The following is a 15216-nucleotide window of genomic DNA, read 5'->3' as shown; positions in this document are numbered from 1 at the left end:
GAACTAGGGCCAAATGGTGCAAAGGATAACAACCATTTCACACAGTGCTTTCCTGTTTTCACTGACAGCGTGCTGACTGACATCAGCTGGAAACTTTCCTCAGGACATGTGTGTGTTTATTTGTACAAAGCAGGATCCATGTTGGAGGATCCAAGAGACAGTCATTCTGGTTTCACAGTTTCTCCCCACGTTCCTACGCAGGGCGCTCGCACGCTGATCCCTCAGATCGCTTTACCAGTCTCTCACCAGTCTGAAATGTTACACTGCTGCCTGGGGGTGTGACCCGGGGGTCTTAAGGTCTGTGCTCCTAACAGCAGTTAGCTGTAATCTCGTGTTTATCTCTGTTTGAGCGCTCTTATCACATGAAGCTACTGTGTTACTTCAAGCTGGGCTGCTGGAAACTGCAGTCCAGACCGAGGGCTGCTGTGTATGTGCAAGCATGCATGTCGTATCACAAAAGTAATTTAATCAAGAATGTACATGCTTACCTTTTCATTTTTATATATAAGCACATGCAAATAAAACTTGTTTTTAAATATCTTGCTTTATAAGTACATGTGCATTTGCGTGAGCGCTCTTTGTTTAACACGGAGCTTTAAAACCAGTAAAATCCCACCTGTTCTCCTTAGACAGGTGTGTGTTTATAGCAACCAACATTAGCTCATGTAGCACAGCCTATAAATATTTTCCTGCTGATACAATAAAACCCCTTGTCAATAACCAACCAATGAAGCATATGACTTTCACACTGCTGAGTTCAGGCTCCCGTTAAATTGGCTTCCCTGGCAATGAAGAAAAGAACAAATGGCTGGCACAAAAAAGTCACGCCTGTTAGTGGGAATGAAAGGAGTAGCAGAAGGTATGTCACTTAGAAAAACATGACCTCAGAGTCTGGAACAGCCCCTTCAACTGTACGATTCTTTATTCTCAGTCCCAAATTGTTCTGTGTAATCTATTCTTAATTCTCACAAGACAATTTCCTAAAAATGTCTTTGTAAGTTGTTTTTATTTTTATTTTATCTGTATAAGTAATGTACTATTTATTTAAATTATTGTGCAAACATCAGGATTCATTTTTATAAACTGCTTCACAAAAACCTTTACAGTTTCATATATTATATTAAATAGGAATTATTAATATTTATTATTAGTTGTGCAACACTAAAATGGCATCCTACATTTTTTTTGGTGTGTAATGAGTGTAAATGTGATAAACAGCTCATGTATTTTCTGGACATTTTCTGTAAGGGTTAGTGGGGTACTTTTCAAGAAGTTTGGGCAAAAAGACAAATCGTCCACTATGTACAGTATGTTTCTATGTGCAGGGATGTGCTCCTGCATTGTGTACGTGTTAATGCCCGCTAACTGTTGAAAGCTGCATGCTGGGCACCAGAGACGGCTTTCCACAGGTTCGCTGGGGCTAATTTTCACATCGCTCATCATCTGCACTGTGCTTTTCAAGAGACCTGCCTTCGTGACGGATGCCTATCAACAGCTGCTGTTTTTTAACCCCAGGCTAGACACGTTGGGATGGGCAAACCAACTGTAGGGCAGCAAGTACTTACAAATAAGCCCTTAGGAAAACTGTTATTTAATTATAGCCAAAAACAAAGTGATGAGATTAACACTGGCCATTTTTCTATTATTGGTAACACTACACAATCTAACAATGTTTAATATTTGCACCCTCGGCTGTAATCAATGTCTTAAAAATAGACACAGATTGTGTTGCCTGGCTATAAACTAAAATAAAGATATAGATATTAATAGTCTATAATTTGTATATAATGCAGATAAAACATTCTAGACTATAGCTCATTTTAATCTTGATCTTTTTGCCACATCGTGCCACGCAAGCGTCACAGCAGCGGCCCTTCAGCAGCCGATTTAAATCCTCCGTCAGCATCCACAAGAGTTATTTAGTCACAGTGATTACATGATGGCTTGGTTTCAATGTTACAATTTCACTTCATTTTTGGTTACATGTGTAAGTGGAGTAAAAATATATTTTTAAGAGCAAAAGAATACTTTCAGATGACTCTGCAGTTACAGTGCATGTGTGTGATTTATCAGAGCACGGGCCATGCAGAGCGTCAGTGAACAGCTGCTTTAGTTAACACGAAGCAATCTCTGTTCTGAGAGGCAATTCAAGACACGATGGAGAGCACCGAGTTTTGTCCAGTCTGAACAAATGTGTGCATTAGGATGCATTTAAAAATGGATGCAATGAATTAGTTAATTAATTAGCAATAATAATAATTTTAAAAAGGGCTGGTCAAATATGGCAATAATTATCACAATTATGTCAATATTGAGATCATAAAAAAACAATAATACTAATTATAATTATTATAATTATTATTGTTATTATTATTATTGTTATCAATTAATTATTTAACACCATGATTTATTGACTTTGAAAGTTTTTTTAAAAATGGGCCTTTAAAAATGGATTTAATTGAGATATATAATTTAACGGAAAAAAGAGGGGTCAATAAATAAAATAAATAGTAAATAGCATATTACACAAAGATATTTAAATCAGCATAATAAATGAGAATAAAACAGATTATTCGATAGATTATTATTATTGAAAACTAAAACACTTAAAATTATTGAAAACTAGTGAATGTAATGTATTCTATGCATAAAAATTGCAAATAAAACTAATATAGATTAAATATGTTTCCATGCACTGCCACAACCTACCTAAAACAACATAGATCAATTTATAAAAATAATTAATTAAAATGAATTAGATCTAAATAAAGTTGATCAAATATGTGGTAATGCACTGCCCCAACCTGCTGAAAACATATTCCTGTCAAAAATCAAAATGGATAAAAGTGCACCGCTGTTAAATAAAATGGGAGTCCTGGATTTGTAACGCGAGAAAAACGAGAGCATCATTGTGAGACAGAATGCAGCACAACAATTGTTTTACTGCAAGACTAGTTTTCATAATTGTTTGAGGCCAAAATTGTAATTGGAAAGTATGATAATGCAGTGTAGAACATATTGATAATTTCACAAATATAAACTTCTTTATGACATTATGTCATTTATCCCCATTTAACCGCTTAAATTATTTCCAGGGGCTGAATGGTAAAATGGGGATAAATGATTAATCTCAACAGTTTCTAGCCAACATTTTAATGACCCAGTTTGCCAGGCTCTTCAGTTGAGTGGAAAAGAGTTGTCAAGCCCCGGCAGAGCCTGCTGTTGGGCCCAGCAGCTGTCAACAAGAGGATCTGGGTCTATTCATTAAGCAAACCACTTCTGGGTCCTTTCATTTAACACCTTATACACTTTCTCCTCCAGCTCAGCTTCAAATTCTTTTAAAGAGACATGGAAGAAATGCAGTATATAGGAGAAATGCAGTATTTCACATAATTAAATAAAATATAATAACAAATAAGTCTCTCCTACTCTGCACCATATAACAAAACATAAACTGTTATTGCCAAAGTAATTGATATGAGTCAAATATTAAATATTAATCTCTCTGAACCTTACCATGAAACAAGATAAAATCAAGGCATAGCCGTGTTCATGTTCAAGGAAGACAGCTGTTCCTTATCACTAGAATTCTTTAAAGCCTGTCACAAAATTTGATTTATATGCCAAAGGCAAACAGTAATAGTCCTGAGAAAGAAAACCATACATTTGTCTGACCTTTGACTCTGGCTGGTGTGAGGCAAATCCTGCGTCTGACGTGGGATAAGTCTTCATGGCTGCAGCTGGTAAGTATGATGTATTGGCTCCTGAGGATACATCTGCAGAAACAATTTGAAATTTGGACTTAATATTTCTGACATATAGTAGAAGTGTGGGATAATTTGTTGACATTTATTGACGTCAGGGTCAATGTTATAAATAATACCTACAAAGTGCCTCATAGAGATCATTATTTGTTTTTTACTTTGTTATATAATTAAGAAAACTGAGAAGACTAATAGAATTCAAAACATGCATCAGTGCTAAGAACTGACATCTGGGATGTATGCTGATACTCTGCTGGATGGCAATTTACTCTCAGGTTGTCAGTAATGCCATATGCTTTCTTTGTTGATTTTTCCAGTGGGTTCGTGTTAACACCACACAATATGAAAAAAAAAAAAAAAAAGATTTCTTTAATTTACGATTATTTGGCCCTTTCTTCTTAAATCAGGGATACGGAAGAGGATATAAATATCGGGTGGACTAATAGTATCGATATGGCAGAGAACAGGTGCCAACTTGTTTCTGTGGTTTTGCTGTAATTTTATGTGCATTGAAAGCCATATACCCCCCAACAAGTGCATATTAAGGTTTGGCTTAGAGTTGTGGTGCACCATGTTTTGGACATCCTAACAGCATACATCAATGTATCAGAATACACCGTGTCAAATTATAAAAAACGATGCCTCATGCCCTCACGTAACTCTAAAAATACTCCCTAACCTCCATCTATCACACTGTTTCACATATTCCAGGGATCGGAAAAACATCGCTCTAACATCGCTACAGAACGGAGGCCTTTGTGGTAACAAATGGGTTATCTTACCTTGACTCGCAGAGGTGTAGACCATGGTGTTTGTCCCGCCGGGGTTCAGACCTCCATCAGAAGGCCTACCGACAGCGTAGTGAACAGCTCCAGCTGATACCACTGCGGAGCTGCAACAATCAGAGAAGGCTGATTTTAGCTGCCTCTCCCCTGCCTTGCTCACTCGTATCTTGTGACAGAGCTCATATTCATAGAAACTAATGGCAGCTGTATATAGAGCACAGAAAAACAAAATATAATGCTTCTAAAACTCAAGAATTGCTATGATCAATACATTGCTATTTAAATATAGCTGGTAGGCGAGTGGGGAAAAAACTAAACCATGGTCAAGGATGATAATAACAACAAAGATTCTAAGATATAATTGTTTTCAAATCAACAAAAGAACTGAATAAACCATGTTGTTATTGAGGGTGGGGGTGCTCATTTTGCAATCACAACCTGCTTTTATCACCATCCAATGAATTTTAGTGATGCAAAAAAACTCACCTTTCGTTTGTGTACAAGGTTCGGTTCTGAAGGTGGAGTTTTCCCTTCACGTGCTGGTCCCAGTCCTAATAACACACACAGACATCCACCACCCAAACATAGTCTCAGACAGCTTTGAAACACTGGAGGCTCACTGCTTGTCCTCCCATGCTAAGTCTTACATACCCCTTGAATAAGCTCATGGCTGAGAGGAATTAAAGAGACAACATCTTGGATATACAGGGTGTTCATCAAGTCTCTTTACAATGTAAAAACATTATTACAAAGGCAATTGATGAGCTTTCTTGATCAAATTTGTTGTATGTATTCAGTGGTTATCAAAGTTTTTGTATTACATTGCATTTGTGTATTTCAGGTACCCTGTTGATGAAATAGGTAGTGGTAAATGAACCCCTATACAAGGGCTAGTCCTCTCTTTATCCAACACTATCGCTGTCTCATTAAATTTCTTGTGCCATGCAAAATAATGATGATATCTCATCAATTGCCTTTGTAATATTTTTTTTAATTGTAAAGAGACTTTATGAACACCCTGTATTGGTTAGTGGGTTCAGCTAAAAAAAAAACCATTTAGCTGCAGTTTAGCTAATATTTAGACTCAAACTTTTTTATCCAATGCCATTAACACATTTTAGAAGTTGGAAAATCTCATGAGCATCACACAACTTTTAAAAAAAAAGTTTTATTGCTCTGTATTGCTTGTTCAATCCTCCATTGTCTACTTTTAATTAAGGCATGAGCTAAAGAATGTTAGACTTGCAGGTGAATAATTTTGTTCAGTTTCATGTGTTATATATATCTACAGCTACAGTTATATTTACATAATAAGCAACTCATCATACAATTGCATACAAGCATTTACATTTTGACTGAAGTTCACTCACCTTAAGGTTGTAGACCTTCTTGTCACAGATGCTACACTGGTGTGGCAGCTGAGTGGGTGTGGCGGCGTGGTAATCATTGACTTGGTACGGCTGAAGTGTCCTGGTACCTGAGGATAGGGTTTCTTCACCTCCATGCAGGGGCTGGTACCCCCCAAATCCCTGAGGGACACTTGAAGCAAAAGAGGAAACCCCACTATTGGGATTGAACTTGGGGTCAGGGGTCGGCTCCTCTGGGTTGTACAGCTCCGTTCTGGACCGCATTGGCTGCCCAGCTGCTGTCCACACATTGGCAGCATTAGAAACCATATCCACCTTTCCAGAGTGACTCATGTTAGCGGGGCCTTTCCATTGCTCCTTATGCCCAGTGGAGTTATAAACATTCATGTTCTGCTCATTGACACTAAACCCAGCTTGCTGCTCCAGCATATCATGCCCATAGAAATCTCTCTGAAATCCAACATTGTTTAAGGTTTTTGCCTGAGTGTTTATAACTGAGTACTGTCCATCACCAGCAGTAGCTGATGCTGAAGATATCCCCCCACCTAAGTTGTACTGAACACGCCTGTCAGTATCAGAAGGGTAACTTGACCCTGAGGTTTTACCATACTCCGCACCCTGTTGGCCTACTGTGCCCCCTCCACCAGGATGGTTCAGTCTTACATTGGCTGGTTGATTTTGGTTGATCTGGTTGAATCCCCCACCCACCAAAGCCCCCAAGGCTGAATTTGAAGAGGACAAACCTAGCACTCCTGTGGGGAATGCACCCTGAGGGTTTCCAACCATAGCTGAAGTCCGTAGCTGATTGAACAGGGGCTGGGACATGGCGACATTGGAAAGAACCTGATTGAGAACAGTGGCAGCAGTGGCTGTATTTCCCCCCTGAGCCAGTTTCAGGCGATGGAGGGTAAGCTGGGCCTGGAGCTGAGCGAGCTGGAGGCTGGCTGGTGTCAGGAGGAGCTGCTGGTTCTGCTGCTGAGGTCCAGTCTGTACACTGCCTGGCAGCTGGCCCCCTATCTGGAGTCCCTTCTTATCGGTGCTGTCCACAGGCACCGCACTAATGCTATGGGGGAAAAAAATAAACATCACATACTTCAGCAATCTCAAAGGACAGATCCAGATAGCATGTGGTGGATGTCATGGCAAACAATAGCTGAGAAGGTAACTGCTGTTTGTGTCTATGAAGCATGCTCCTGAATGTGTGGATTCTCTCTAGTCCTCATTATAACTGATGTAATGAGGATTGCGTCTGCAACTTGATATACCCCAACCAGTTGTATGAATTCAGCCATTGAAAATTCGTGAGAACATGAATGCAGAGACAATGCAAGCAAGAATCACTGGGATTGAGGTATTATGACAATAACAAATTACTTACTTGTGTATTTATTATGGAACTTAGCAATTATTCAGATAACTAATGGGGTGAAAGTTTGTATGAATAAGTAAGTGAATAGTGGACGTAGAGCAAATTTCCATCAGAATTTAAAAAAAAACCAGATTAAACAGATTAAATACACTTAATACAGTCTATAAGGGGATTTGTTAATGGAATCTGGCATGGAAGAGCAATAAATAGTCATAACAGTATGTCACAGTATGTTGATTTCCAATGTTACATGTATTTAAAACAGTACATTTTCTTAATATTCAAAAACAATATAGCATTGGTCTGCTTTTTGTTATATTCACACAAAGTTTAATCATTAAATTCAATACCATTAATGGCTGCTAATATAGAAAGGCTGATGCTAGCAAGTGTTTATGCTTTATGCCAATATTTTATACTATTTAAAATCTACCAAAGAGAACAGACCACTTTTGAAGAAAAGAGTTCATGAACATTTATACAAGGTCGCCCATAAAGTTGGAATAATTTAGTTTTCAGACACAATCCTTTGACAATTGATTGTGGTTTTGTTTCCATTGTGATATGTTTGGAAGATATTGATTAATAAAGTTCTGAGAAGATATACACTTTATCTGTCAAGAATAAATCACAATCACAATCATTTCATGGAAAGAGGTAAAAAATATTTTCTTCCAACTTCATGGCCAACCGTGTATGATGCTCTGCTAATTGCAACCGTTAGCAGCTATGCTAAATTTATGACTTTTACTAAAAGAAATACAGAAAAAAATAATGCTGGCATCACAAAGATATATGTATTGAGTACTTCACTGCAATCCTATTCTTGTTAACATTAGCTGTTCGAAAGCAAATTATACAAGTGATCGACCAGTGATGGGAACAGCCAAAAGCTAGCTGTTAGTGCTGCTGATATAAGGATAAAAAATAAAGAGAAAATAATCAGAGCCAAGAGGTATTAATCAGCTGGTTGTTGTTCTATAGCCTTTTTGTTTAGCTGTTCTCTAACCTTACAATGTGATTGTTTAAATCCTAAGCAAATGTATTTTCCTTGCTTCAATATTCAGTCTTGTTGCTCTTGCTACCTTTCTGGCTCTCTTGCTAGTTCATTCAAACCACATGTTGCAAAATCTACAAAAGCTCTTGCTATTTTCACTGTGCAATATCATCACTAAAACAAGCATATGATTAAGATGGACCTGACTACCTGGATTTAAATTCAGCAAGCTAGGTAGCTGTTAATGCACTACATTGTTAAATGATATGACAAGATTAAATTCTAGAAGCTCTACCATGTTCTTTAGTTCAAACATGATTTCAATGAATTCCAAACAACATGTGGAAAATTATGGTTGTAGCCTTCCATAGAGAGGTCACAGTAGGGCTGGGTGATATAGACCAAAAGTCATCCTGATACATTTAGGCTGAATATCGATATACAATATATATCCTGATATTTTTATTGCAAAGTGAGAGCAAATGTTCAGTCAAAGTCAAAGCCAAATATAATATGTCACAAGTAGTTTTTATTGAAACCGTTTATTTAAGTCAACACAAATACTGTATAACAATAGAAGTACCTTATTTTAAAATTACAGCTCCACAAAGTGCAAATTTAAATAAAAAAATTCTTAAATAAAAATAGCCTATGAAATAAAATAGGCCAATCTTTTTCTGAAATAAACATGTTTATATGAGAAAAGAATAACGAACATTAATGGAATTGTGGATTTAGAGAATCATAACACCCTAGAAACAGGCAGATGCCTGGCTGCTGTTGAGGAATGGATGGTACAACAAAACTAATGTTCTTTGTATTGGTACTGATTACTTTGATCTGATGTATCAGCCTTCTATCCACCAATGTTAAACCATTTTACAAGAAACCTAGGTACAATCTTTAACCAGAATCTGAGCTTTGAAAATCACATAAAAAGCTTCATCCAACTCCACAACATCACTAAAGTTAAATCAATGTGATAGCTCTGATTGATCTAGAAATACTGATCCATGTCATAATCTAGGGCTGGGCGATATGGACCAAAAGTCATATCCCTATATATTTAGGCTGAATATCGATATACGACATATAACCCAATATTTTTATCGCAAAGGGAGAGCAAATGTTCAGTCAAAGCCAAATATGACATGTCGCAAGTAGTTTTATTGAAACTTTTTATTTAAGTGAACATCAAAAAATGTTTAAAGCTCCATAAAGTGTACATTTAAATAAATAAATAAATACATCTTAAATAAAAATAGCCTATGAAATAAAATAGGCCAATCTTTTTCTGAAATAAATATATTTATATGAGAAAAGAAAAATGGACATTACAAAAGAACTAAATATGACAAACCCTAGTAAGGGCAGCATTTATATATAAAGAAAGAAAAAAAAACTGAACTATATTGATAAATGTGATATGGTCTAATTCCATATCACATTTAGAAATATATCAATATATTTTTTATATCGATATATCGCCCAGCCCTAGGTCACAGCACATTTGCATGGACCATGCGGTAACATAATTTGCATTTCTTGCATAAAGAGAGTAGCTGAAGTAAAAGAGGGACAGCTGTATGGAGCACAGTTCAAATAACCAGAGGTTAACTGCCCAAGCATTCCCCTACAGCTATGCTGTTCTATACAGCAGCTTCCAACCAGACAATCTGCTAATAGAACCACTTAGAACCACATCACTCGCTGCTGCTGTGACCCTGGTTGACTGGCCTGTCCTTTTCTGATAAATGCTCTCACATGCTGTCTAAACTTAGTCTACTCAACTATTCATCGCATCATCTATGTTAAGCACTTGACTCTGCCCTATCTAGAAACGGCTGCAACCAACCCTGCGAAAAGGTGACGGACCAATCAATGAAGACTTGGTGATATCCTACATTAGAATAATATTACAAAGATTCGTCAAATAGGAATTTTTGCATGCAGAGACATTGATGCACTGGATTATGGTCATTTGTGATCATGTTTACAGAGATTATTCTTAAAAAGTTAAACTGCACATGTGGAGACATGGATTATTTTGTTGTCCTTTTATTAATGAGAAGTTCTAGAAGTTCTAAGTTCTATTTAATATATAATCATATATATAGTATATTCAAATATCAACTCAGCAATTCAATCTAGTAGAAGATTATCACCTCCAGGTCTGTCTTCCTACGGCTTAGGTAGTCGTGATGTGGTCATGCAATTACATTTGCCACATCATAAACTCAGCATATAAGAACCATAACTCATCCTCAAAGCAATACTGAGCTATAAAGTATCCTGCTGTAGACATTTGGCCTTGAAAGCACTCCCCTGAGATCGAAAACGAAAACTCAAAGAAACAATGTAAGCTTTGGTGCTTTTGAAACCTAAAGGCTGTAACTAACTCAATACATAACATATTGTATTTATTATACTTCACAATTTTGTGTAGTTGCTGGAAAATATCAAAGAAAATGTTAAAACCTTAATAGAACCAAATCATCCAACATAAATTTAGAGTTGACTGATAATGTTGATAACAGTTCTCCATCACAATGACTTCAATATAAGTTTGATTTCATCATTCTAACTTCTGACCATTTATCTCCAAACTCATTTCAAAGCAGTTCCTAGAGGCCACTGAAGGCCACAGTATTTTTTAATAAATTGCAGTAGCATTCGTCACCAACATAGAATTGAAAAAGCACTACTAAGCAGAAAAACATGATAACATATGAAAACTAATGCGGGCTGACAATGGCAAGCATTCGATCCTGGTCCTGCTTGTCTTAACGACTGCATTTGATACCATTGATCAACCCATCCTGGGTGAACTGCAAGTGAATGATATGTCGGGCTCTGCTCTAAATTAGCTCTCGTCCTACCTACCGGACAGGCAGTTTGATGCAGTCATAGACAATCTTCCATTTTACTCTGTGGAGATCTGCAGGATTTTATTCTTAGTCAAATCCCTTTCTCCCTACACGTCACCTCAAGGCAACCTGGTTAGTTAGTTCAACTTCTTCTCTCACAACTGCTACACTGAAATCATGTATTTTTCAGTGAAGCCAAATTACATTGTGGCTATGGCTATCACGATTTCAATTCTACAGGTTATTCCAACTTTGTGGAATAAAGTTGGAATAATCTGTAGAAAGGCTAGCAAGTTTTTATGCTTTATGCCAATATTTTATACTATTTAAAATCTACCAAAGAGAACAGACCACTTTTGATGGAAAGTGTTCATGAACATTTATACACGGTGTCCCGTGTAGTATGAATAATTTAGTTTTCAGACACAATCCTGTTAATTGTGGTTTCATTTTCATTGTGATATGTTTGGAAGAGATTGATTAACAAAGTTAATCAAAGTTTTGAGAACATATACACTTCATCTAAAAAAAATAATAAATTACATTGTCACAATCATTTCATGGAAAGAGGTAAAAAATATTTTATTCCAACTGTAGATCTGTAAAAATCGATCAAAATGACCTTTCAATATTGACAACCAATTCAAAAGAAGGGTTTTCCAGCTATTCTGATTTTAGTGACAAGCCACTGCTCCAAGCTGGCTAATAGAGGTACATTCCAAATACAATAAGTAATATTATTCTTGATACCATGTGTCTTTTTAAGAAGAATTTGAAAATATAAATGACAGCTGTCAGGGCATTAAACCAGTGAATGACAAAGCAAATGCGGATGAAATGTTTAAATCAAAAATGTAATTGAATGATGATCTTAACAGTCTAATGGAATTGTGGATTTAGAGAATCATAATACCCTAGAAACAGGCAGATACATCATCTTGTAGGGCTGGGCGATATGGTCCAAAAGTCATATCCTGATATATTTAGGCTGAATATCGATATACGACATATAACCCGATATTTTTATCACAAAGTGAAAGCAAATGTTCAGTCAAAGCCAAATATCGATCAAATGTCGCAAGTAGTTATTTAAACTTTTTATTAAAGTGAACATAAAAAATGTTTAAAGCTCCATAAAGTGTACATTTAAATAAATAAAAAAGCTTATATTTTTTTATTATATTAATAATATTTATTATAATATAAAATAGCCTAAGAAATAAAATAGGCCAATCTTTTTCTGAAATAAATATATTTATATGAGAAAAGAATAATGAACATTACAAAAGTATTAAATAGGACAAACCCTAGTAAGGGCAGCATTTATATATAAAGAAAGAAATGAAAAAAATCAACTATATATCGACTATATCGATATATGCGATATGGTCTAATTCCATATCACTTATCATTTAGAAATATATCGATATATCTTTTATATCGATATATTGCCCAGCCCTATCATCTTTTCACACCTAGACTGCTGCAATACTCCTGTTGCAGCCAAGCAGACCTGTCCCTGCTAAACTCGAGTCAAACACATTATAACCAGGCTGTTGACTAAATCCAACCTCAGATCCCACATCACACCAAGCCTCACATCCCTTCATTGGCTCTCCATAAAGTACCGAACAGACTTCAAGATACAGCTCATCACATATACCACCTCTAGGCCACTCACAGCATCCAACCAAGGTCTTTTATACATACCCTGCTCCCTCCATAAATCCAAGGGTAATTGCTCTTTTTACGCCTCTGGAACTGACCCGACCCCTCCCTAATTTTAAACATCAAGTGAGTGGCAAAATGCTTCAAAAAAGACATCTTAACCAACCTGCCTTCCATGTATAGGGCCTGCAGCTTATTTGTGGCGTCTGTATTTGCATATGTGTCCTCTCTATTAGTAGCTGTGTATGTATCTGTATATATGTAGCTTTATGTGATATTTTTCTACATCTGAATCCTTTGAAACACTTATTTTTAGTATTTTAACAGTGGATATTAAATCCCATGAAACTTTTTTTTTTACCTTCACTTACTGTTGCCCCACCAATTTCAAACTTATAAAAATTGTAGTTTAGGTCAACTTCAACCAGTAAAAGTGTTATTGTATAAGCTGAATATTAAAAAATACATGCTTTTGCATTCTAGCTAATAAATATTTTAGACTTTAATATCCATTTGCTATATTTGCACTATTTCCTTTTAACTTTGTTCAGATACGTTTTACACAAAAAAGTAATATTTATTTATGGTAAATTATCTGTATTACGCTAAAGGATAACATGTTTCTGCATTGGTTTAGGTTTTACCATGCACACAATGACATAAAAAAAATAATTGACTCGCTTTGGACAATGGACAGTTCAACGTTTCATTGCTGATTGTACACACTCTTAAGTGAGCAAGCATACTGATGGGGAGATACACTTACACCATTCCAGCTTATGACTCAAAGCTATAAATACTGGAGTTGCCCTCTGCCATCCTGACACCCAGAGTCCTTAATAGACTAATATGGAATCTTTGGCTACTGGCGCAGTGTGCTGGACACTTCAGACCAATCTTGTGATGAAGATGGATGGCAAGAGAGAAAACATGTGGATGCAATTATGAAGAAAATTAGACACACTGTGTTTTACTGTGATTTAAGGCTCCACACAGCCACAACACCTGAACACATTCCTACTACAGCTGCAGTGGAACTGACATACCAGCTGTTGGTTGTCCACATTTCATAAAATACAGTACAGTCATTTATAATATAATTTGAAAAAGTAAAAAATGTATTATTAGAATATTTATCAGACAGAAAAAATGTAGCTCTGTAGTGTTATCAAATGCATGTAGTTTATAACACAAACATGGTTAAGTTGCTCTTTGTGGTAAGTGACAAATTTATGAACTCAAGTGATTCAAATATTAGGCAAAACTGGCAGAATCTGTAAAATCAAGAGCATTTTTTGGTCCCTGTATTTTGGTAGAGAGTAAAGTAGCCACATGTTAATTATGCACCATCTACTTCTTCTACAATAAAATTCAACTGGGAAAACAAAATTACCATTAAGCTTTGTCAGTGGTGATAAAAGTCAGTTTTATGAGGAAGAAAACACATTTTTAGAGACACATAATTTAAACTAAATTAAATACACCTTAAATATGGAGACAAAACATAAATGTATTAAGAAACTCCCTGTGAAATCCACTGTAAAATATTATGTTTTAACAAACCTCTGTAAAGGTTGCAAAGGTTGTACCAGACAACTTGAATCAAGGACTATTTCACTCCATTATACACTTATATTGTTAAATTATAAAGAGAAAACGGTTGCAAATATTTCCTAACATTGTGTATGAGATTAGAATAATCTCATACACAATACAAAAATGTCACATACAAAAATACAATCTGTATTGTATGAGATTAGAATAATCTCATACAATACAGATTGTATTTTTGTTTGTGACATTTTGACCCTTGTATGTTTTTTTATTATTGATATATGTACATGACATGACACGGTGCCGTGCACTTTGGGACTGAACCTCTGACAGGCCAAAAGAAGCCTCTCACTCTCAAAGCCTGTCATAGCTAATCTTATTAGCTCAGTCTTAAGAATAGCTCTGTGTGTCACTTGAAAACAACTACATATAAACAAAATTGTAATCGTATTTCTGTTTGTTTCATAATGTTAAACAAATAAAGTAGGAAGAACAGTAGTAGTATTTATGTCATTTGTCAGTCATCTGTTGTGTTCTGTACTTTCACAACTTGAAGAAAAATACTACAAATCAAGTCAGATTATCTACATAGATATATGTTTTTACATATTTAAAACATTGTTTTAAACAAGAATGTACACTTGCCTGTTTGAACTGAGTGAAATTGTTTTCCTTCTGATAAGTCCCATTTTATTTTACCCATTCTGGCTCGGTAATGTGACTTCTGCTAATTCTGCCTGTCAAGACTATTTTTTCCCTAGTTTGACCAAGTATCTCTTACAAGAACATGGGAAAGTGTACAATCCTGCTTTGAAGTGATCATTTAATGGCATTGGACCTCAACT

The 15216-nt window shown here is 35.9% G+C and overlaps 1 protein-coding gene across 1 annotated transcript in view; it reads right to left on the bottom strand.

Moving 5' to 3' along the window:
* rbm20 (RNA binding motif protein 20) overlaps window positions 1–15216 on the bottom strand; it is a 65440-nt gene that overhangs the window by 14208 nt on the left and 36016 nt on the right. The window contains exons 3-6 of the mRNA XM_059340725.1: window positions 5920–6979; window positions 5036–5100; window positions 4547–4656; window positions 3676–3776 (exon numbers count right to left, since the gene is read on the bottom strand). Coding sequence (XP_059196708.1) covers window positions 3676–3776; window positions 4547–4656; window positions 5036–5100; window positions 5920–6979 — 1336 coding nt within the window. The remainder of the gene's footprint in view (window positions 1–3675; window positions 3777–4546; window positions 4657–5035; window positions 5101–5919; window positions 6980–15216) is intronic.

This window comes from Centropristis striata, chromosome 1 (genome assembly GCF_030273125.1).
Source record: "Centropristis striata isolate RG_2023a ecotype Rhode Island chromosome 1, C.striata_1.0, whole genome shotgun sequence".
NCBI lineage: Eukaryota > Metazoa > Chordata > Actinopteri > Perciformes > Serranidae > Centropristis > Centropristis striata.
This window is presented reverse-complemented; position numbering and strand designations above follow the sequence as displayed.